This window comes from Salvia splendens, chromosome 16 (assembly GCF_004379255.2).
Source record: "Salvia splendens isolate huo1 chromosome 16, SspV2, whole genome shotgun sequence".
Classification (NCBI taxonomy): domain Eukaryota; kingdom Viridiplantae; phylum Streptophyta; class Magnoliopsida; order Lamiales; family Lamiaceae; genus Salvia; species Salvia splendens.
Genome location: NC_056047.1, coordinates 18250320 through 18273303, shown reverse-complemented (window position 1 = coordinate 18273303; position 22984 = coordinate 18250320). Strand labels below are relative to the sequence as shown.

Below are 22984 nucleotides of genomic sequence, written 5' to 3'. Positions count from 1 at the left end.
CCTCCTATTCTGATGGAGAACGAAGAGTGTAACAACGGTCCACCACCTCCTCCTCCCAATTATGTTGAGCTTCTACGACAGCTGGAGGAGTTGCGTCAACAGGTCAACCGTGGACCACCTGTGCCTGTGCAGAATCAATATGTATACCAAGGTCAGGCAAATCCAACTGTCCATAGCAACATCGCGGCCAATACTTTTGAGTTGAAAAGAGGACTGATTCAGATGGCAGAAAATATTGCTTTTAGAGGCAAATCTACAGATGATCCGAACAAACATATCACCAAGTTCATTCATATTTGCAACACAACAAAGCTGAATGGAGTGACAGATGAGCAGGTTCGACTAAGGCTGTTCCTTTTCCCTTTAGAGGATTCAGCAAAGGACTGGTTGGAGAGTTTGGAGCCAGGATCAATCAGAACATGGGATGCTATGGTGGAAAAGTTCTTGGAAAAATTCTATCCCCCGAGTGAGGCTATTAAGAGGCAACATGAGATTCTTGTCTTTCAGATGAACCCTGCAGAAAATATTAGAGAAGCATGGGGGAGGTTCAAAGCCTTGATGAAGCGGTGTCCCAACCATGGGTTAACCCCGACAGTGCAAGTCATTACATTCTTCAAAGGGTGCGTGCCTGAAGCACAACGGGAGTTGAATTTGAGCTCGGGTGGAAATCTTCTCAAGAAAGAAGTGAATGAAGCTATGGAAGTGATAGATGAGCTTGCATCTAATGACGAAGGATGGAGCAACGACAGGAGTAAGGTTCATAGAGTGGCCTCTACTACAGATCATGGTCCTATGAGCGCCCTATCCGACAAGTTGGATGCGTTGACCATGAAATTCGACTGCATGGAAATGGGGCAACCGTCTCGAGAACACCAAGGAAAAATGGGGGACGTGAACTATGTGAATCAAGGGGACAACAACCGGTACTTCAATAATCACCGCCCCAACTTCAGGGTGGAGGATATAATCACTTCGGGAACAAAGGGCATCCCAATCTCTCTTATGGAAACCCAAATAATGCTCTGCAACCACCCCCGGGGTTCACAGTTACTGATGGAGTTAATGAATCCGAAGAAGATGACCACGGAAGACATACTCAAGTCTTTCATGCTACAGTCCAACAAGCTCATGGAGCAGAACAATCAAAGGATATAGAAGGTTGAGACAGATGTGCAAAGTATGGCCACTCATCTGAAGAACATCGACACACAGATCAACCAGATTTCCCAGACTGTGAGTACAATTACGCAATCGGGAAAATTCCCTTCGAACACCATCATAAATCCCAAAGAATACAAAGTTGTGCATCTAAGGAGTGGCACTGTTTATGAAGCTCCCTCACTACCTGCGACCATATCTGATACCGTTCTTGAGCCCAAGGCTGTCGTGGCAGAGAAGGAAAAGGAGGCTGAAAAGGAGAATACTGGCACAACTTCTGGAGTAAAAGTGTCATTCCCGCAGGTACTGAATCAGAAGAAGAAGAAGAAAGATGAGCAGTTTACTCGATTTCTGGACATCTTCAGAAAGGTGCATGTGAACATTCCTTTGATCGAAGCACTGCAGCAGATGCCTAAGTACGCTAAGTTTCTGAAGGAGGTGATAGCCCAGAAGACCAGTTGGGGGCAGGTTGACACTATTAATCTAACTGAAAATTGCAGTGCTCTGCTGCAAAGGAAACTGCCTGCCAAGCTGAAGGACCCTGGAAGTTTCACTGTCGACTGCCTCATTGGGGGCTATAAGGTGGAGAATGCTCTCTGCGATCTAGGCGCGAGCATTAATTTAATGCCACTATCAGTGTTCAAGCAACTGAACATTGGTACTTTGAAGCCCACCTCAGCCACACTACAGATGACAGACAGATCTGTCGCATATCCAGAGGGCATCATGGAAGACCTACTGATTAAGGTCGGGGAATTTATTTTTCCCGTCGACTTTATGGTCTTGGACATGGAAGAAGACAAGGGAGTCCCCCTACTGCTAGAACGTCCCTTCCTTGCCACTTCTAAGGCAAATATAAACGTGAAAAATGGAGGTTAACAATTTTCATGGGAGAAGAAAGTCAGACATTTTCCCACAAACCGAGAAGCATGGATGGAAGACCTGAGGAGTGCAAAGTGGTGCGTCTGAAGCACCAAGTGTTTACTGAAGAAGGAGGATCGAGTGCAGTCAGAAAAGTGAAGCAGAAGGACTTTTATGAGCGTCACATGGAGATGATGGCTTCCACTAACTCAGAGCCAATAGCATGGATCGATGCAGACCATAGTCGCCCTTCACCGGTGCACTCGGTGATCATTACTGAACCCCCTAGGATGGGGGGTAAAATACCAACTGCTGCCAATGGAAGAAAGACAACTGCTCCAACACTGAAGGAGCCTATCCCGAGAGAGCCTGAAAAGTGGTGGCTCACCAAGACTTGGAACGATCTATTTCCTCATGGAGGCAACTTTGGGATGAAAGGGGATCTCGGTTGATATTTAGAGACGTCGGGCATACGACGGTAAAAAGTTGCGCTACCATGGGAGGCAACCCATGGAAGGTATCTTTTATTGTTTTATGTATTTCTTTTTGTGTGGTTGCTAAGTAAGCATCACCTCTCCACCAACGTTTCAAACTCATGTCTTTGCGTAGCTTTGAATAAGTTTGGGGGTGATATGGTGGATGGTGAAGTTTACTGTACTGTTTGTGGATGGTGAAGTTTACTGTTTTTTTAGTTTATTTTTTAGTAGATTTTTTATTTTGTTAGGATTTTTTAGTTGAGGATGAATAACATCCCTTGGATGAACTTGAATTGGGGGTGGAGAACAATAGAGTTAAATTCTGGCATATGTGTTGGATGAGTTGCTTATGATGCTTAAAATTCTTCGAAAACTTGTTGATACTTTTAAGCATGCTTGTATGTTCTATTGTGAACTGATCAAAGTGAATTGCTCGCTGCCTTGTCCATTGCCTATACCTAGTGAGATTTGAGCCTATATTTTTAAAATGTGATTTATCGTCAATATGTTATATGTTTCTAGAACTTGCTCGCGATCTTCCTTGAGTCTACATAGTGAATATAGAGATAGGAAGTGACGTTAGGCCTTCCATTCTAGCGTATTAAGACCTTCACCCTAAAATACAAATTATATGAGAATTCCTTGTTAGCCAAGTTTGAGCCTAAAACCCTTTTTCTTTGATAGCTAATCAAGGGGGATGTGTACCTAAAAGGATAAGTTTGGGGGAAGAGTTATGATTTGGTAAAAGAGTTGAGTTGAAAATCTTGGGAAGATGGATGTATACCTGATTATTGAAAAAGGAGTTGTAAAAAGAAAGAAAAAAAAGAGAATAATTTGGTGGTATAAGCTAGGCAAAGCCTAGATGAGGTATAAGCTAGACGAAGTCTAGAAGTACGGAAAAAGCCAAGTTTGGAGGAAAATTGGTAGATGGGAAGAGTCTATTAGACTACTGAGGTGTTGATATGATTAAGAGTGGAAATATTGTAGTTCTTCGGGATTATGAGTCACTTTAGCCAAATATTCCTCACCTAACCAAAAAGCCTACATTACAACCAAAATGTAAGACCTTTCAGATCCTTGAACTATAGTCACAACATAGTAGAGGAGATGTTAAATTTCGAGCAAGCTTATGGTAAAGTATGCATACTTGATTAATCTGAGAGCTATTTCTTGCCTATACACTTTTGAGAGTGAGTGATTACACATACATATACATATCTTGTGAGAGGCAATTTGACAAGGTTACAGACGTGAAAGTAACTCGAAGCAGTGATCAGTTTGATGTGCTTGTGTGTGAAGTCGTTGATACATGATACATTTTTATATACTGAGGCAATTATGACATCCGACTTATATGCACGAGTTTATATTTAGTTGTCTTCTGTCTCTTGTTTGAGGACAAACAAGTGATTAAGTTTGGGGGAGTTGATAAACTCGGATTTTAACTATTTTATTGGACATTAAACATGATCCTTTGTGTGCTTCCATTGTATTATCTTAGAGTTTATGTCCATATTTCACTATAAAGGTGCTTTGATGAGTTTATCTAGTGTTTGAAGTTAAAATAGGTAAAAAAGGGTCAAAATGAGCCATGACGAGGCTGTGGTCTGGTTCAAACGGTAATCTACCTATCACGATGGGGTCCAAATCCTATTTTGAGACTACCATTGTCTTCATCATCGAAAGAGCTTCACGTGGGTACCTCATACGCCCCAATCGGAGTTTGGATGAGAGAGATATGGCCGATCTACGAAAGCCGCGTGCGACTGCCTGGAGTGCTACCCGACCGGGTGGATTTTTATGTTGAATAATTCCACCCGGCCGGGTCGCCAGTTTTGTTCATGAAGAGTCCAGTGGCTTCTACCCGGCCGGGTGAATTTCCTATGCAATAATTCCACCCGGCCGGGTCCGTCTATCTGACGATTTTTTAATGCCAGACTCGATTTTTTGGAGAAAAAATAAGAGGCAAGAACTAGGGCAACGAAATTCATTCTCTCCGAGCCGCAAAAACACACACACTCTCTCTCTCCGAAGAACTCTTGGAAGAAGATTGAAGATTCAAGCTTCGATTCCTCCGTCAATTGTAATTCGTATCATGGTTTCCTCTGTTTTTTTAGTTTCTTTTTGTTATCTACTTTGACCATGAGTAACTAAACCGTTCATGTGGGATTCTTGGTGAAGATTCATTGATTCATAGTTTTAATCCAACTGATTTCATTTTTATCTTGCTCTTGCAATTGTTTGAATTATTCATGTGTTTTTTCCTATCAATTGCTTGATCACCAATTGGGAGTGTAGGGTTTCTTAGAGTAATCGGGAGATGAAATAATTAATCTTGAAAGACGAATAATTCACACCTTTATTCAATAAAACTCGGGAGAGTTGAGATTCTGAGTGGGATCATTAATCTAATCAAACTTTTGGGAGTTATGTCTAAGATTTAGAAGGGGACTTCACTTATTACACCTAATCTACATATTTCTCACCTCGGGAGGGGGTTTAATCTACAATTATGATTGATTCAACAATTTTGGAGACTTTAAATGGTAAATCGGTTTTAATTGGGTTAGGCAATGAGTTGTGCATCGGATCCTTGAATTCTGCATATTTCTCCATCATCTTACACAACTTGCTTAATTGCTTTCTTGTTTAAGTGTTCTATTTTAATTTCTACATTTACATGTTTTCAGTAGTTGTTAGTTTTAAAACCAAAATTCTTGATCGTCTGGATAGTAGTTGAAACTAGTTCGTGGTACTTAGGTTGACACTTAATTGTCTCTGTGGGATACGATATACTCTTGCTTGCTATTTGCTACGATAACCCCATACACTTGCGGGTATTATTTGGGTAAAATAAAGTTGAGTCAGCGCCCGAAGCTTAGGGCGTGGGCATAGGGCGCGCCCTATGGCGAGCACCCACAATGGAGGCATCGTCTGCGCCCGAGGACGATGGCACGCATAAGGCGTGCCATCGGGCGCCCCATTGTGGGTGCCCTTAGGGAATCAAAGCCCACGTAGATCTCTTACCTTACTTACCTATTTGGCTTGGCCGGCGGTTGACGGTTGGCCTACGATTCATCCCCGGTGAATACTTCTTGTAATCCCTCCTGACGATCATCCCAATCATTTTCTTGTTCTCTTACGTCAGCTTTGGCCCAATCATCAAGTAACATCACGGCTTCCATAGTTTTCGCGGAGAGCTTACTTCTTGATTCATCCAACACAAGCGAGCCAACACTAAAAGCGGACTCGACGGCGACATTGGAAGCCGGAACAGAAAAAATCCCCTTGGCCATTGACGCAAGTATGGGAAAATCTTTCTCGTGTGTTTCCCACCAATCGAGGATGTCGATTTGGGCGGGAGGAGTAGGACCTTCATCACCAAAGGAATAGAGTGAATTGAAATATAAATCTAACTCACTTACCATAGCTGAGGACCTTCCGTCGGTGCTGTAGCTGTATAGGTCGGCTAATTGGGATTGCGCGTCGGGGTCATCATAATCGGCTAGAAATGCGAAGCCAAAGTTATGTTGTTGAGGAGGGGGAGGTCTTCTGACTTGGTGGGTATTGTTATACTTGGTTTCATATTCGGTGTAGAGAGCACGCAAGTTAAACTCGAAGGTTTGTTGGATAATTGACCGGTTCGGGAGGTTTATTTTAAATGTTTCTGAGAGGTCTACTCCGAATTCGTCACTGGTATCCGATTGAATGCTTTAAGTGGACCAAGATCAATAGAACTCAAATTGTTATAATAAAAATCTAAAATCTTGGAGGTATCGGCTAATTTCCATTTTGGATCCAAGACCTTTGCAATCAAAAACACCGTTGGAATCTCACTGAAATACTTAAGCCATTTCTCAATCATATAATATAAAACATACATCAATTCAGGTGAAGAGTAAGCATTTTTCATTGCAGTTTTAAAACCAAGTGATATATACATGCAATGCTCTAAAACACGAACAACAGTGCAATAATAAACACCCGATAATTCAACAGTTGCATTTTTGAAATATTTGAACAATTTAAATAAAGCCACACTATGTTCCCAACAACTATGCGAAAGATATAAATCATGCACGGGATAGGTTCTAAAAAAATCACATAAAGAATCTTTATGCGTCAAAGTAGAATTCAGACAATTATATGTCGAATTCCATCTATGAGACACATCCATAGTAAAATTCGTATATCTTACATTCTTTTGATGACAATATTTCTTCCAAGCTTTGCCAATAGCTGGCTTTTGATGGATTAATCTAACTTCAGTTCTAATATGACTAACATGCTTTTGCCATAATTCAAGCGCATCTTGTACACATAAATTTAAAATATGACATATGCATCTTTGATAAAATACTTACCTCCAATAACCGGAGCACAAGCCGCAATCAAATCACTAATACTTGCAGTGTTAGCAGTTGCATTATCAAAACCAATAGAAAATATCTTATTGCACAATTGAAACTCATTCAAAACTTGAATAATTAAAGAAGCAATTTCGGGTGCAGTGTGTGGTGTCTCAAATTCTCTAAAACCAATTAAACGCTTGTTCAAAGTCCAACTATTGTCCACAAAGTGAACCGTAATGCCCATGTATGAATGTCGGTTAAAACAATCAATTCATACATCTGAGCAAATGTTCACTTTGTGGCCCAAGTTAAGTAAATAACGTGATAATTCAACTTTTTTCTCTAAACATTATCTAACGGTAGATCGTGGAACGGTCATTCGACCTACTCTTTTGATAGCCACGTTTAAACCACTTTGCATAGTAACCTCAAATTTTTTTATCATCATAAACATTAAAAGGAAAATGCTTCATTGCAGCCCATCTAGTCATAATGTCAGCAAATATTTTTTGATCATATTTAAAAAGAGGCGTACCTGACGAATCTGAGCCACCGGGTTGGAAGTTTAGTTGGGTTTGGGTAGAGGTAGTGCCACATTCTACATGATGCTTTGTCACCAAATGACGACGGAGGGTGCCACATCCCCCACTACTCGCAAATTTGTAGACTTTATCACAATAGTTACAATATGCATGAAACGCCGATGTCTCTTGTTGAGAGTGCGGATCATGAGGACTTGGAATCACCACCGGGACCTTCTTGTAGTGTTTAACAAAAATATCAGATTTCAAAGCTTTTGTAGTGTTAGTGGGTGGAGGGGGAGGTGGCATCTCCTCATTTCCGTTGGTGCTAGACGGAATACGAGAATGAGATCTATCATCATTGTTGTCCGAGTCCGACGATATAGACACGTCGTACTCGTCATCTTGTTGTTGGGAACCACCGCCCCCGCCCCCACCTTGATGCATTTCAGCGAGTAGCATGGCCATCCTATGATCTTCTTCTATCTATAAATATTATATAAGTTGAAGTTATAAGTAGGAACACAAAAAAAAATTAAAAACTCAATCTTATGAAATTATGAATTGTAAAAATAATTTTTTAGAACTTACTTGCATGCGTTCAGCCGCCACTCGGGAAACCTCTTTCATAACTTCTCGACGACTAGGTCGCCTTGATTTTGAGGGACGACTACTTTGATCTTGAGCAATTCCTTTGTCCCGATCACCACATCCCGGTCCACCACGAGAAGAAGACATAGTGATAAATGAAAGTAGTATGGATGGAATATGGAGTATTGAATAAATGGTAAATTACGAACACAACAACAAATATAGTAGTAAGTAGTAACTAGTAAACAACTTGAGCAATTAGAGAGAATAAGGAGAGAATAGAGAAATGAAGATTGAGAAGGAAATCCTTGTTAACACAAGAATGAGGTGAGTAAAAATGATGGGGAAGTGGGGTATTTATAGGAGTAAAATTGGAAGAAATAAAAAAAAAATCAAATTTCAAATTCGGCCGGTTTACCGCCTAAACCGGCGGTTCAGTCCACGGTTTCTGGCCGAAAACCGGCAGTTTCTGACCGGTTTTCAGGCCTATACACTGCCACCTACGCTATGCCACCTGAAAAAGCACCGGAACCATCGGAAACCGGTGGTTTACATCAGAAACCAGCGGTTTTTCTGTACACCTCGCCTGCAACCCTATGCCCTAGCCGGAATCTGCTCGTTGGGACCGTTGAACCGCCGGTTACGGTTCGTCATTGACTAACTCATAATTTAGAATTGTTTTGTGGGTAATTAGATGGTGACTTTGATGATTTAAGGTGTTTAATCTAGGTTTTTCCCCACACATACACTAATTAGTGAGTTAATGAGTTTTGTCGTAGTTTTGTGATGAAAACATGTTGAAACGGACTGAAAAACAGATTGAATGAGCCGAGACAGATTTTGAGGAAAAGTCCAGTAGGTTCACCCGGTCAGGTGTTTTTCATTTGCCAAAACACTCGGTCGGGTGTTTTGTACAGCTTGCGAGGTCCAGAGAGAAAACCCGGTCAGGTGTTTCCCAGTTTCCAAATAACCTGGTCGGGTGTTTTGAAGAAGCAGTCGGGGTCCAGAGAGAAAACCCGGTTGGGTGTTTTGCCTCTTGCAAATATCCCGATCGGGTGTTTTGGGCGGTAAGTTACAATTGTTTTTATTTCCGCCCCGGGTATAAAAGGGACCTAGGTTTTCGATGCCAGGAGACACACGACACACCAGAGACGTCCAGAAGCAGTTCTTGATGGTTTTCAGAGCGGATTTGAGAGACAAGGAGTCCCAATCCTCAACAAGGTTGAAGACGAAGACGAATTGCCATTCAATCCATCCCCGGGGAGTATTTTCATTAGTTTTCCTTGTTCGACTCAATGTCTATGGATTATTCTTGTGTTTTTGAGTTGAATATGATTAGCTAAATCTTTTGTAGAGTTTTGGTGAAAACTACAACGAACACTTGTGATTAATTCGATAGCTTTTGATTACCTATGCTCTTGAGATTATTTTGATTACCTTTTCAATTCAATTGCTTAGCTACCAATTGGATATGTTGACCTAGATTTGTGTAATCGAGACATACCGGTTTAGGATTGATAAAAGAATGAACAACGTCTAGATAATTTGCATTCGAGAGAAGGAATTCTAGAGCGAGGGCTTGGATCTTTTGTTCAAAGGACTTAATTGTGAAGTATTAGAAGGAGACTTCAATATTAATAGTTAATCAACGGGTTGAGTGCACTCGAGAGGGGGCTTAGCCTAGACTAGCGATTTTCCTACTAATCCTAGAGACTTCAACGGGTAATCAAAGTTGTTGAGTTGTTTACATTATGAGTATTGTAGTCAGATACAAAGCTCTACCTCGTTCTCTTATTTGAAACTTTATCTTTTTGTCTCTTATTTTACTTTGTTTATGTTTAATAGTTACATACCAAAACCAAACCATTGCTTTGTCTAGATAGTAGTTAACATCGGTACGTGGTACTTGAGTTTATACAATTTGTCTCTGTGGGATACGATACTCTTACTTGCTTTGTGCTACACTAGCCTCGTACACTTGCGGGAATTTTCTTGTGTTAAAATAAGTTGAGTCAAGTTTTTGGCGCCGTTGCCGGGGACAATTTGTGTTAATTTAGCTCAATATCGTGGTAAAGATAGAGATTACTAGTTTAGACTTTATTGCTTTAATTTTTATTTTATTTTTGAGCTCTCACATTGAGTTTTCTTGTTTCAGGTTGTATGCACACACGCTCTAGAGGTCTACCTTTAGAGCCTATTGATCTTGAGATCGAAGCATCCAACAGAAGGAGAAACGCTTTGAGAAGGCTAAATCAAAGGATCCGAGTCTCTTCTTCGGTCCAGAGACGATCACCTTCACCAGTTCAAGAATCACCGTCACCTACTTCGTCACCAAATCACTCCCCTATTCAGTTTGAGCCACAATCTCCTATCCTGATGGAGAACGGAGACGGGAATGATGTTCTACCACCTCATCCAACGAATGCTCAGCTTCAACAACAACTCGAAGACTTGCAGAGGCGGTTAGATCAAAGGCAAAATGTGGTACCTGTCCAAAACGTGTATGCCTATCATGGGGTGGCAAACCCAACCGTTGGCAACAATGTTAATGCCAACACATTTGAACTTAGGAGAGGATTACTTCAGATGGCTGAGAACAATGCTTTTAGAGACCTACTCACAGAGGATCCTAACAAGCACCTCACTAAATTCATCCAGATCTGCAACACGACGAAGATAAATGGAGTCACAAATGAACAGATCAGATTAAGGGTGTTCCCTTTTTCTCTGGAGGATGATGCCAAGGATTGGCTGGACAGTATGGAGCCCAACTCCATTCGCACGTGGGAGGCCATGGTGGAAAAGTTCTTAGAAAAATACTACCCACCGAGTGAGGCGTTGAAGAGACAGTCAGAAATCATTTCGTTTGAGATGACTCCCCAAGAGAGTATCCGAGGAGCTTGGGAAAGATTCAAGGGGCTGATGAAGAGGTGCCCCAATCATGGGCTGAATCCGACACATCAAGTCCTAGCATTCTATAGGGGGTGTCTGCCTGAAGTAAAGCGTGAACTGAACTTGAGCGCATGGGGGGTCATTACTAAAGAAGGGAGAAGCAGAGGCCATGGAGGTGATTGAGAGAGTGACCTCTAATGATGAAGGCTGGAACAACGAGATGAGCAAAGTACACAGGGTAGCCTCTGCCGCAGAGAGCAGCCATATGGACAGTGTGTATAAACAGATGGAGCTCATCCACAAGAAATTAGACCTCATGGGGATGGGACCGGCGGTGCAGGAGCAGCAAGGGGGTGCAGAGGATGTTAACTACATCCACCAAGGGGCAATAGATACTATAACAACTCCCGCTCCAATCAAGGGGATGAAGGTTACAACCATTTTGAGAACAAGGCGCATCCTAACCTATCGTATGGGAACCCCAACAATGCCCTGCAGCCACCACCGGGGTTCACAGTTTCTTAAGGGATGATCACTGAGCCGCATAAGAAAAGTTCAGAGGACATACTGAATGCATTCATGATTCAGTCACACAAGAACGTGGAACATACCAATCAAAGGCTAGAGAAGGTTGAGAATAATATGCACAGCATGGCAGGACATATGAAGAACCTAGAGACGCAGATGAGTCAGATTGCCCAAGCCGTGGGACAAATACATCAATCGGGGCAATTCCCAAGTACTACAGTTCCAAATCCGAAAGACTGCAAGGCAATCTACTTAAGGAGTGGGACAAACTATGAGAGTCCTCCTATGCCCGAGGTGGAAGCTAATGAAGTGCCCGAAAAGAAAGAAGAAGAGGAGATTGAGGTGGAATCACCTCTTATGCAGTCTGAGGTTCAACCCGAGGCAATTGCTCCGCCCATGTCAAAAGAGGTTAAGATTCATTTTCCTCAAGTGGTGCAAAATAAGAAGTTGGATGAGAAGTTTGCTAAGTTCCTTGAGATCTTCAAGAGAGTGCACCTCAATATTCCTCTTATTGAGGCTCTCCAACAAATGCCCGGTTACCTCAAGTTTTTAAAAGAGATTATGTCCAAGAAGAAGAGGTTGGTTGATTATGAAACCGTGAATTTGACCGAGAATTGTAGTGCAATCATCCAACAAAAGATGTCGGCAAAGATGAAAGATCCGGGGAGTTTCAACATTTCTTGTGTGATCGGGAATGATAGACAAACTAAGGCCTTGTGTGACTTGGGGGCAAGCATAAATCTCATGCCTTTAAGCTTCTTCCGGAAGTTGAAGTTTGGTGTCTTGAAGCCAACTACCATTACCCTCCAAATGGCGGACAAGTCCGTCAAATTCCCGAATGGACTCCTTGAGAATGTATTGGTAAGGGTGAATGATTTCATCTTCCCCGTGGACTTTGTTGTTTTGGACATGAAGGAGGATCCAAATGTCCCCCCTCATCCTTGGAAGACCATTCCTTGCAACCGGGAAAGCTCTAATTGACGTCACTAAGGGAGAACTCACCCTTAGGCATGGAAACAAGACGACCATTCTCTCTATTTTGGACAAGATGAAACGCCATGAAGTGGAAGAGTCCAATAGAGTGGAAGAGGTGCCCTTGAAAGTTGAAGATTGCAAGATGATACAAGTGGCACATGTGAAGGCTAAGGATGATGAGGTTGAAAAACCTTTGGAGGTGATATTTATGCCCGAATGGTTGTTTGAAGACGAACATGGTTTGGGGGATACAAAGAATAAGGTGGCCAAGTTGGAAAATGGAAGATCTAAAAGAAGTGTTGTTGGGGAAGATGTGAAGCCAACTTGATGGAAGAAGCGCCTATACAAGCTCTACTTGGCCGCTAAAGCAAAGACGGGCCCCGATGACATTATCCGAGTGAGGTTGGACCACTGAGTGAAAGCTTGAAGAGCGTCGAGCATACGACGGTAAAAAGTTGCGCTATAGGGGAGGCAACCCCTAGTAGGTAAAATTTATCGCTTTTGTGTGTTTTGGTTTGTTTTTGTTTTGTTCTTTGTTTTGGTGTGTTTTTGTGTGTTTTTCTTGTGTTTGTGAGTCTCCCTTGGTTTGCTTTGTTAAGTGATGCCCAAATGTGTTTGAGATGGGTGTTTTGTTGTGTGAGTTGAGTGGAACAGGAAAGTAGGGCACAAAGGGACAAAAACTGAAGAAATGGCGAAACGGACTCGGAGTCCAGAGTATTAACTCGACCGGGCATTTTCAACAGCAGCAACAAGAGTTCAAGGCACGCTTGCAGCCACCGCACTACCCACCAGATCAGTAGAGGTTCACCCCACATCCACATTCTTTCAAACTTATCCAAGCCTTGACTTGGAATAAGTTTGGGGGTGTCTAGTGGATCTTAGGGTTTCTCCCTTTCATCCTCCCCATCTTCTTTTTGCTCGTTGATTAATGTCTCTTTGATTAATGTGATTCCCCGTTGGTGTAATTCGTTGTGAGTTGAGTGACCCCGGGTTATACCCTAATTGATAGGATGACTTGTGAAGCTTTCCTTGTGTGTGTTCTAGTGGATTTAGGTTTTTCTTGGTGAAATTGAAATTTGAACGAGTGTGAGACATGTTGGAGGAGTTGCCGATGATGATTTTTTGCAAAAATTTTCGAAAATCTTGTTGATATGGCTAAGTAAAATGTAATTTTCATTTCAGATTGCCTAAAGTGAATTGCATGGTGCCTTGTCTTTTGCCAAAAACGCCTTGTGAGAATTGAGCCTATGTTGTTTTAAAATGTGGTTTTATCTCATGTATGTCATGTGTTTCTAGAACTTGCTTGCGATCTCCTTGAGTCTACATAGTGGTTATAGAGATAAGAGATGATGTTAGGCCATCCTTGTTAGCTAAATCTTACCCCTACCCATTATCATGTTAATAATCCTTGTTAGCCCACTTTGAGCCTATAAACCTTTTCTTTGACGAACCAAGGGGTTGGATTTCTCGTGTGTTACTTTTGAAAAATCAAAGGGAAATGAAAGTTTGGAAGTGGTGTTAGCAAATGAAAAACAAGGGTGTTGAGGTAGAAAAGAGAAAGAAAGAAAGGATAGTGATGATACCATGCAAAGCATGGAGAAAAAGAAAAAAAAAAGAGGAAAAGAAAAGAAAAAATGAAAGTGAAAAATAGTGAATAAGTAGCTTTTGGTGAAAAGGGTGTCTTGAAGATTGAAAAAGAGGTGAAGAACAAAAGTGGAATGTTGATAGATGAGAAGAGTCTAGGCAAAGCCTAGAACTAGCTAAGATTGGGGAAGAAAGTTGATAAAGTTGAATAAATATCTTGGGGATTAAAGTCACTTTAGCCAAAAATTACCTCACCTATCCAAAGAGCCTACATTACAACCTATAGAAAAGACCTTTCGGATCTTAGATCTTTAATCACACCGTAGTAGATGAGAGTGTAGATCTCGAGCAAGCCTATGGTAAACTATGCATGCTTTGATGATTTGAGAGTTATGTCATGAGCTTATACACTTTGAGAGTGAGTGAAATTTCTAAAATGCACATTGCAATTTCTCCTTGTGAAGGAAAATTGGCAAGGTTGAGTACATGATAGTAACTTGAAGCTATATTTCATAATACTTTACATCCATATGAGGCCATTGATACTTGTTATATTTGATATCTACTAAGGCAATGATGACACTCCACATCCTTACATGAGTTTGTAAGTCTTGCTTCTTTCTTCTTGTTCGAGGACAAACAAGTGTTTAAGTTTGGCCCGAACCTGAACCGGCCCCATTGAACCGCTGAACCGCCGGTGCCGGTTCCGGTTCATGAACCGGCGGTTCCGAACCACCGATTAACCACCGGGCCGGTTCGGTTTGTGCATGCCTAGTCTGGAGGAGGTGTGATGGATCCAGACGTGGTGGCTCAAACCTACTGTCAATTTCGCGTTCAAGATAGATCGACAAGGACACAAGAGATTGACCTCCGCCCTGGCGGGCCAAGGCTATTCTAAACCAAAATCAAATTATATGGAGTATATGTTGTTGTTACTTCTATTTACAATACCATTATTAATTCATCCAATTCCAAATGTCTATTCCAATGTAATTCATCTATGGGTGTTTTGTTTCCTGGCCTTCATTTGTGAAATTAATATATTTTTAGTTTTTCTATTTTTGTACTACTAATTTGTTTCTAAGCTTGTGTTTTATATAGCAGAGGAGTAGTGGGTGGCCTAAAGAGGCATTCGTGTTCAAATACAGTACACTCAATTTCTGATTCCACTTTTTGACCACTCTTCATTACTTTTGCCTTTTTGTGGGTTGCAATTATTGGATGGATCCCCACATTGGTCCCTCTTTGTTTCTTCTATTTAATCAAATTACATATGTTTATGCACTATATATAAATATTGCTAAAATGAAAGAATAAATGGTTGAACTATGGAGCAGGAGTTCTATTCATGCTTTCTATAGCCCTATCTCCGTCCATATGCAGTGGAGTTGTACTTCTTTTTTATTATTCCACTATAGCTGAGTTATTTTTTATTTTAGCAAAAAAACATTAATTTTTCTTCTCTTTTATTTTATTATTTCTCCATCTCTTTACCTTTTTCTTTTCCTACTTTATTCTCCATTCACTTAACTCATTTTTAACACAATTTCTTAAATCTCGTGTCGAAAAGAAACGTCTCTACTACGAAGGGATGGAGGGAGTATTCCTTTTCAATGAGTTAACTTTCCTATTATTTTATTGTTGAATTAAACCCATATTTAATCATATGCTTCATTTAGACGTGGCATAAGTAGACAGTGTGACAAAAATCAATTCCGTTTACAAATATTATCTGTTTAATCAAATCATTATCTATTTCACTTGGGATGAACAACAAAGATGGAGATGAAACAAAGTCACAACTCACAATTTGATGTGCAACATTGGTTATAATTTTTTGAAATAGAGACTATTTCCATTTTTGTTTGTTTTATAAAATATTTTACTTTTATTTTTGTTAATTTCTCTCTTTAATGTGGATTCGATTTTCTATTAATATATTTTTATAATTTTCTTTCTTCATCTCGTTCATAAATTACTAATTATAAAATCTGTATCATTCTAAATATTTCTATTTTAACAATCATGGGAGTAACAATCATGCCAATACATACTCCCTCCGTCCCACAAGAATATGCACTCTTTCCTTTTTAGTTCATCCAATAAGAATATGCACTTTCTAATTTTGGAAATTTTGTTCTCTCTAATAAGGTGGGACCCATTCTTCACTAACATTACTTTTATTACTTTTTCTCTATACCTCTCTTTTACTTCAATTTTACATTAAAACTTATGCCGAATCTAAAGTGTATATCATTTAGGGACGGAGGGAGTATCAGTTATCTAATCTAATTCCTTTAAATTTTCAAATTTGGTGTGTCCTTTAACTTGTACTTCATCCGTCCCATTGAAGATGACCCATTTTCCTTTTTGGTTTGTCCAACTAAGATGACTCATTATTAAAAATAGAAACATATTTCTCTCTATTTTATTATCTCTCTCACTTCACTCTCTTCACTTCACACACATAATAAAGTTGTATAAATTTCCGTGCCCGCAAGAAAGCGGTCATCTTCTTTGGGATGGAGGGAGTAATTTATTGATGTTGCCCAAAAATGCTACTCCTATTTATGTTGGTGGAACTTAGTGTAAAGGGCAAGAATAAAATAAATTGGGTTGCAATAACTTTTATGATTAAGAGCATCCACAGTTGTGCGGATGTCCTGACGGACATCCCCGAAAACACCTCCTGTCACGTAATAAAGACTTCCCACTGCACTGCCACGTCATAAGGACTTCCCCACAGCACTGCCACGTCATAAGGACTTCCCACTTCATAGTGATGGACATCCCCAAGGACATCCCAACGGACTTCCACAATAAAAAAAATCACAAATTCACCAAATTAAACAATTTACGGAATTAAACAATTTACGGAATTTTTGAAAAAAAATTTAAAATAATCAGGACGTCCGTGAGGTCAACGCAACGGCGGACGTCCGTAAGGACGTCGCGACGGACGTCCCGGGAACGCCGTGGAACTCCGGTGTCCGCAGCGGACGTCCGTATCCGCATCACCACTGCGCAATGGCAGAACTCACCGAACGTCTGCCGGGACGGACGTCATCGTGGATGCTCTAAGAGCTGTCATTGCGGCGGGTCCCTTTTATGTTTTCACATGGGTGTGTACTGTATTTCCCTTTCCATTCGTTATTTAGTTCATTTTTATTAGTAGTATATTTAATAAATGAGTTTAATATTTCATTAAAATATTTTATTTATATTATATTATCAAACTTTTATACGTATATTCATTAACTTTTTTATTTATATTTGATTATAAAATTAATATTATAAAATAGTACTAATTCAGATTCCATTTACTTTTTATAACTACATTCATTCACATTTATTAAAACCTAAACAAGTGAAATCAAAATACACACAACATAGGAGATGTAAGGAGTACAATTACCTTTTTTGCGATTTGTTCGAACAAATTTATTATTTAAAATGATTTAATGATTGATTCGTTAATTGTGTAATCTACACCAATCTTTATTGATTTGATCACTTATATATCAATCTTAAAATCTATGAGTGTAAATCTAATCTATTCGACTCTTTATTGATTTCATCAGTTATATATCAATCTTAAAATCTATCATGCAATATAATCTCTTTAATTATATTAATTCTAGTATATCACATTTAAAACTTGTTATCCATTATATATTAGTCTTTTCAACTCATATCAATTCTATTTACAGAATTTAATTTTTAATAATTGAGTCGTTACACGATGTGTCGAGGAATGACCTACTCTCTCATTCGTCCCCGTTAAGATGTAGTAACATTTTATTGTTTAGTGTTTTTAAGTAGAGAAAAAAAAAAGATAATTAAAGTATTTATGAATAGAGAAAATGTATATGAATGTATTTTATGATAATTCTTTTATAATGAAAGTGTGATATCTTTGAAATAAATTAAAAAGGGAAGTGATGAGTGATTGATAAAATTAATACTCCTTCCGTCCCGGACTACTCGCACATTTCCTTTTCGGCACGGAGATTAAGGAATGAGTGTATAGCAAAGTCAACAATTACGGCTGTAGGTGATAATTTTTACTAAAAATGGAAAGAGTGCAAATAACTTGGGACGCTCAGAAAGGAAATAAGTGCAAGTAGTCCGGGACGGGGGTTATAAATTTGAAAATGGGAATTAAATTGATGAAATGGAGAGATAATTGAGAGTAAAACTTAAAGCTTAAAATAAATATGATAAAATCAATGAAGATGGATGTATGGGAAGTTGTATTAATTGAAACGAAAAGTAAAAGAAAGGAAGAATTATTGCGTGATTTTGGATTACACGTAGGCCGGATGTGTCGATTGGTCACTTTTGCAGTAATCAAAAGTTCATTTCCTCTAATTGGCACATCCATAGTTGAAAAGTTTCCACATAGCATATCTATCAACAGAGATTATTAGATTATAAATCAGTGAAATTCTTGGGTCAGCATACCACCACTTTTGTTTCAAGGACCTATATTTGTCTAATTTGATTTGTAGACTAGATACATGTACATGGTACACTAGTGCCAGCATACCACCACTAGTTTGCAAACACTAGGCTTTTAATGGTAGAGGGGTTTAAACTTCTCCCCTCTGTCCCTCTATAATAGAGAAGTTTTTTTTAAAGAAAAATTATTAAGTAAAGTGATAATAAAATAAAATTAAAAAAATAGAGAGATGAAGAGAAAATAAAGTACGAGAGAATAAAATATGAGATAAGATTTTTGACAAAAAAAAACAAAATGACTCAGCTACAGTGAAACAACTTAAACAGAAATACAACTCAACTATAAAAGAATAGAGGAGCACCATATTAACATTTTTAAAAAAAAATTATAGGTGACTTTAAATTTATTCGCATTTTATGCAAACTCATATTTTAACTTTTAATTACCTAAAATAACTTGCAATATTTTTGTAAAAAATAGCCCCTAATTAATTTTTTTCTACTTCCACCCCTATCACCAACACAGTATTGCATAGAAGCATGATTTTACCAATGCATACTTACTATAACAGCTGCCGATTTTTGCAAACTCAACAAAAAGAGATAGTATGTGAATTACAGAGATAGTATGTGAATTTCGTTATTTGTAATGTACTATCTCCATCCCACAATATGAGTCACATTTAATATGAACACGAATTTTAAGAAAAGTAGGTTGAATAAGTTAGTGAACTATAGATCTCACTTATGAGTATTAGTTTTAATATTTTATAATAAACTGTGAATGAAATAAGTTGGTGGAATATGAAACCTAGTTACCGTTTATGGTAAAAGTGAAATATGAAGTTTATCGTTGCATGAACCAAAATGGAAAAATATGACTCATATTATGGGACAAAAGTAGTAAATGTTATGTGGTCATGACATGCATGAATTGGCATAAATTTAATAGCATCAACATTTCCTAAAATACACATACAGCACTAATACAAATCTTGGTGGAAACCTTCCATATGTTTCCCAACTCCATATTTCACACTTGAATCTCAAGAGCAAAAGGGAGAAAATGTCACGGATGGTGAGAGATTGAAAAGGTAACCGTGCCGTTGTACAAATTCGGGCTTGTAGCATAGACTTGCTGCTTCACGTACAATCTCGCTTCAGTAGGGAAGGGGCCGGGAGTAGGGGAATCCAGTTATAGACGAAAAACCTCCATGAGAGTAGAAGTTATGCGCTTCTGTTGTGAAAAATGTTTGCGCTGGTTCGTGATAATATGGAGATGGAGATTGTCTACCATGGTTGGGAGAGTAGTGATGTCTTCTGTGAGGTGCAGACACTCTTGAACCTGCATTTTGTTTTGAACTAAAACGAGAAAAATGGTGCCTTTCTTTGCTTTTCACCGAATCCCTGTGTGCATTTAGAGAGTTCTTCCCGTGACTCGTCTCCCTTGTTTTGGATGGACCTAAACAAACGAAACAGCTGCAGTGACAAATTGCGAAAAAAAAGGAGTAACATTTTTTTGTTTTCCTAGCAATGCTCACCTTTTAATGCTAATGATTCGTTCTTCCTCATAACTGCTTTATTCCTCCTCGTAGCTCTTACAGCTCTTGCTGCATCTCCTCGTCTGTGCTTTTCAGATAGAACTTCCACTCTTTCTTTTTCATTCTTCCAAAGCTGATGCATCAATAGCATAAATATGAGATACAGAAGATTAAAGATAGATTTCCATCTAGAGGATGTAATTTTGCTATGTTAATGTGAGTCACCTGTCTGCATGTTTTCATTCTGTAGAGGTTGCGGCCTTTAACGAGTAAAGGGAACAGAGGATCTAGTTTCTTATCCCCTCGGCTCCAGAGCACTTCGACCTGGCTTCATTCGACAAAAAGGAAAAGGAAGGGACAGAAGTGTATGAGCGGAAAGGGAAATGAAATCACAAAAAGATAAAAGTTATTCCACCGTGATTGACCTCCTTCGTTTACTATCCCTCACAACGCATCCAGTCAAAAATAGTCTTACCGTGAAAGTATGTTGTTGTCTTGTAGCACCATAACTTTCCTTGATAACTCTCCCAGCAACAGTCCTCCTTCCTGTAGTTCTTCTTGCCCTTTCGCCAGACCTGTTCCAAGAAATGCATGCATCAAAACAGATCAGATTGAACAAACCATTAAGAACTGCATTTAAATTTCGATTGAATACATTCGATGTACTTTCTGATGGAATAAAACAGTATCTCCCTGGCATACATCACCTGCAAAGAAGAAATTCAGTAAAGTGTGAATTAAATCAGATAGAGCAAGTTTCCAGATAAGTCAGAAAAATGTATGGGTTGAGAAGAAGTACCGGTGCAGTTAATGATAAATGATCTTCGGGGATAGAATACTTCACCACTTCCATCTTTCAACCTGTGAAGAAAATTCATGCTGAATTATTGGAAGCACATAACCAGACATGAGATGAGAACCTTCAAATATTCATACTGTAGAAATTGTCCAATGCAAAACTTTAAAAGAAGAATGAGATGGTTCACTTAAAATAGGCCTTGGAAAGAAAATTTCAAAATGCCTCATTTATTTTTCGCAATTTGTTAGACTTGAGTTAGACTTGACAATCTGTATACAGTTTAGCTAAAAGAAAACTCCTAACTTAATTTTGAGAGTATTACCAGATTTATCATCATAGAATTCTAAGAATAGCTAATAAAATATTATGTCTCATCATTCTATTGAAGGCTAATCACCTTATGAACAAGAGTGGATGATACAAAATATGCCAGATATATGGAAGAGCAACAACCACATATAGGATCAATCCTCTTCAACCAATGTAAAGGGCAACAGGCTAAAATAGCTCACATGCTATATAGTCCTCAAAAGCCTCGTTATACACGTAAGGCCTTAGGAAAGCTCTTCACAGAAGACCAAGAGAATTAAACCTAGTTTTATGTTTTCCTTCTGCTGCAACATTCATTTACATATGATTCAAATTCGAGTGAGATACTTATCTATCTCCAACTGCACGATTTTTATGCGTCTAACCTAATAAAAGATGTCTTATACGAAAGAGTTTAACTCATTTAAGCATTTTAAACTAATCCTTCTCATGCCTAGATCCACTTTCTTCCTTATAGGGTAAATTAGGAAAACAGACTGCAAAAAAAGCCTAAATTTTCAATGAAATGGTCTTTATGTTCGTAATATGACCCTATTCTATCAAAGAAACTCAAGGCAAGATGTTCCAAGGCCGGGATATGCCAAAGATGCAATCGGGCATAACCTGCCTGCTCATTCAAATGTTAAAAGGACTCAACAAACAATCGAGAATAACTTTCAGATATAAAACTAACTTCCAGTGCTCCTCGATCCTTGCTATGCACTCTTCTTTATTCCCTGATAGCCTCAAATTATGCCTTCGAAGGTAGGCTTTACATTCGTCCAATCTTAGTTCTTGCATATCACTCCCCCCTACAGAAAACACAATCAACAAACCACATTTTCTTATCACATACTGCTTCCGTCCACCAAAAATAGACTAATTTTACCATTTTGAACCCTCCACCAAAATAAGACCAATTCTAAATAATAAAAGTTTTAAACAAATACTAACCCTACACATCAATCTAAATGTGGATCCTACTAAGACTAATTCCACCACATTTCCCTCCTTATCTCTTACTCTACCAATTGCGCATTAAAATTCTTGTAATTTACAATTTCTGTCTATTTTTTGTGGATTTATAACTTCACAAGTGAAATTACAAATTCTAAATCAAAAAAGGCAACAAAATATCACAAACCTCGAATAAAATGAATAACTTTGTTGCACATGGACTCCGCATTAGGTTTATCGACATCATCACTGTGCCAATCGTCATGTCCCCGGAGTTTAGCCTTGTTTTCATCTTGTGAATAATTCCTCTCTCTCCAATCAAAATCATCATCAATATCATCATCGCTGAGGAAAGAGTAGGAAGAAAATCACAAAAGGAAATATGACAATCGCAAAACCTATCCAAAAAAGGTAATGTATGCAATGTAGCATCTGCACTGATAATCAAAAGGAAAATTAGGCGAAAAATACCAGGAAGTAGACGAACAAATCACTTCAGCGGCGTCGAAATCAGAGTCGGAAGGAGGCGAATTTGATTCGTCGGAAGAAGAGATATCGACGATGATCGGTTTATTGGATTTCTCGACGGCCATTCAAACTCCCAGAGAATTCCCCTATTGCGGGAATCATTACCGATACGGAGTGTATATAAATTCTAGAGCTAACATTATTTTTGGTCCACGACCTTTACCAAAGTATCATTTTAGGTCCATAAACTTTGAAAATATCATTTTAGATCCGTGAACTTTGAGTTAGTATCATTTGAGGTACTTTTTGCTATTTCCAAGTTTTTTTGGATGAAAATACGCTCAATACCTTAAAGTGTGTATATTTTTAATAAATTTATCATATACTCATATTTTTTTATAAATATCTTTACAATATATTTTTGACAAATTTTCTAAATATAATTTGACCTTAAATATTATCACTTAATTTTGTGACATGCAAGTAAAATTGCTTCTTCAATTTTTTATAT

At 38.8% G+C, this 22984-nt stretch overlaps 3 protein-coding genes and 1 non-coding gene across 4 annotated transcripts; 2 read left to right on the top strand and 2 right to left on the bottom strand.

The window, feature by feature from the left end:
• Positions 1 to 478: 478 nt before the first annotated feature.
• LOC121773111 lies at positions 479 to 584 on the bottom strand. The gene has a single exon (XR_006044684.1). It is a non-coding gene; the product is annotated as a small nucleolar RNA R71 (small nucleolar RNA).
• A 595-nt stretch (positions 585 to 1179) lies between these two features.
• Positions 1180 to 2037, top strand: LOC121770298. The gene has a single exon (XM_042167051.1). It carries the CDS (start codon positions 1180 to 1182, stop codon positions 2035 to 2037), a length of 858 nt encoding a protein of 285 aa, XP_042022985.1.
• Positions 2038 to 11379: 9342 nt separating this feature from the next.
• On the top strand, positions 11380 to 12360 carry LOC121770297. Its single transcript, XM_042167050.1, has one exon. It carries the CDS (start codon positions 11380 to 11382, stop codon positions 12358 to 12360), a length of 981 nt encoding a protein of 326 aa, XP_042022984.1.
• Positions 12361 to 19267: 6907 nt separating this feature from the next.
• Positions 19268 to 22629, bottom strand: LOC121769715 (zinc finger CCCH domain-containing protein 62-like). Its single transcript, XM_042166454.1, has 9 exons — positions 22477 to 22629; positions 22193 to 22350; positions 21743 to 21860; positions 20740 to 20801; positions 20596 to 20647; positions 20416 to 20515; positions 20166 to 20264; positions 19941 to 20073; positions 19268 to 19861 (listed from the first exon to the last, which is right to left on the bottom strand). Exons 1-9 carry the CDS (start codon positions 22596 to 22598, stop codon positions 19560 to 19562), a joined length of 1146 nt encoding a protein of 381 aa, XP_042022388.1. The 5' UTR covers positions 22599 to 22629; the 3' UTR covers positions 19268 to 19559.
• Positions 22630 to 22984: the final 355 nt, after the last annotated feature.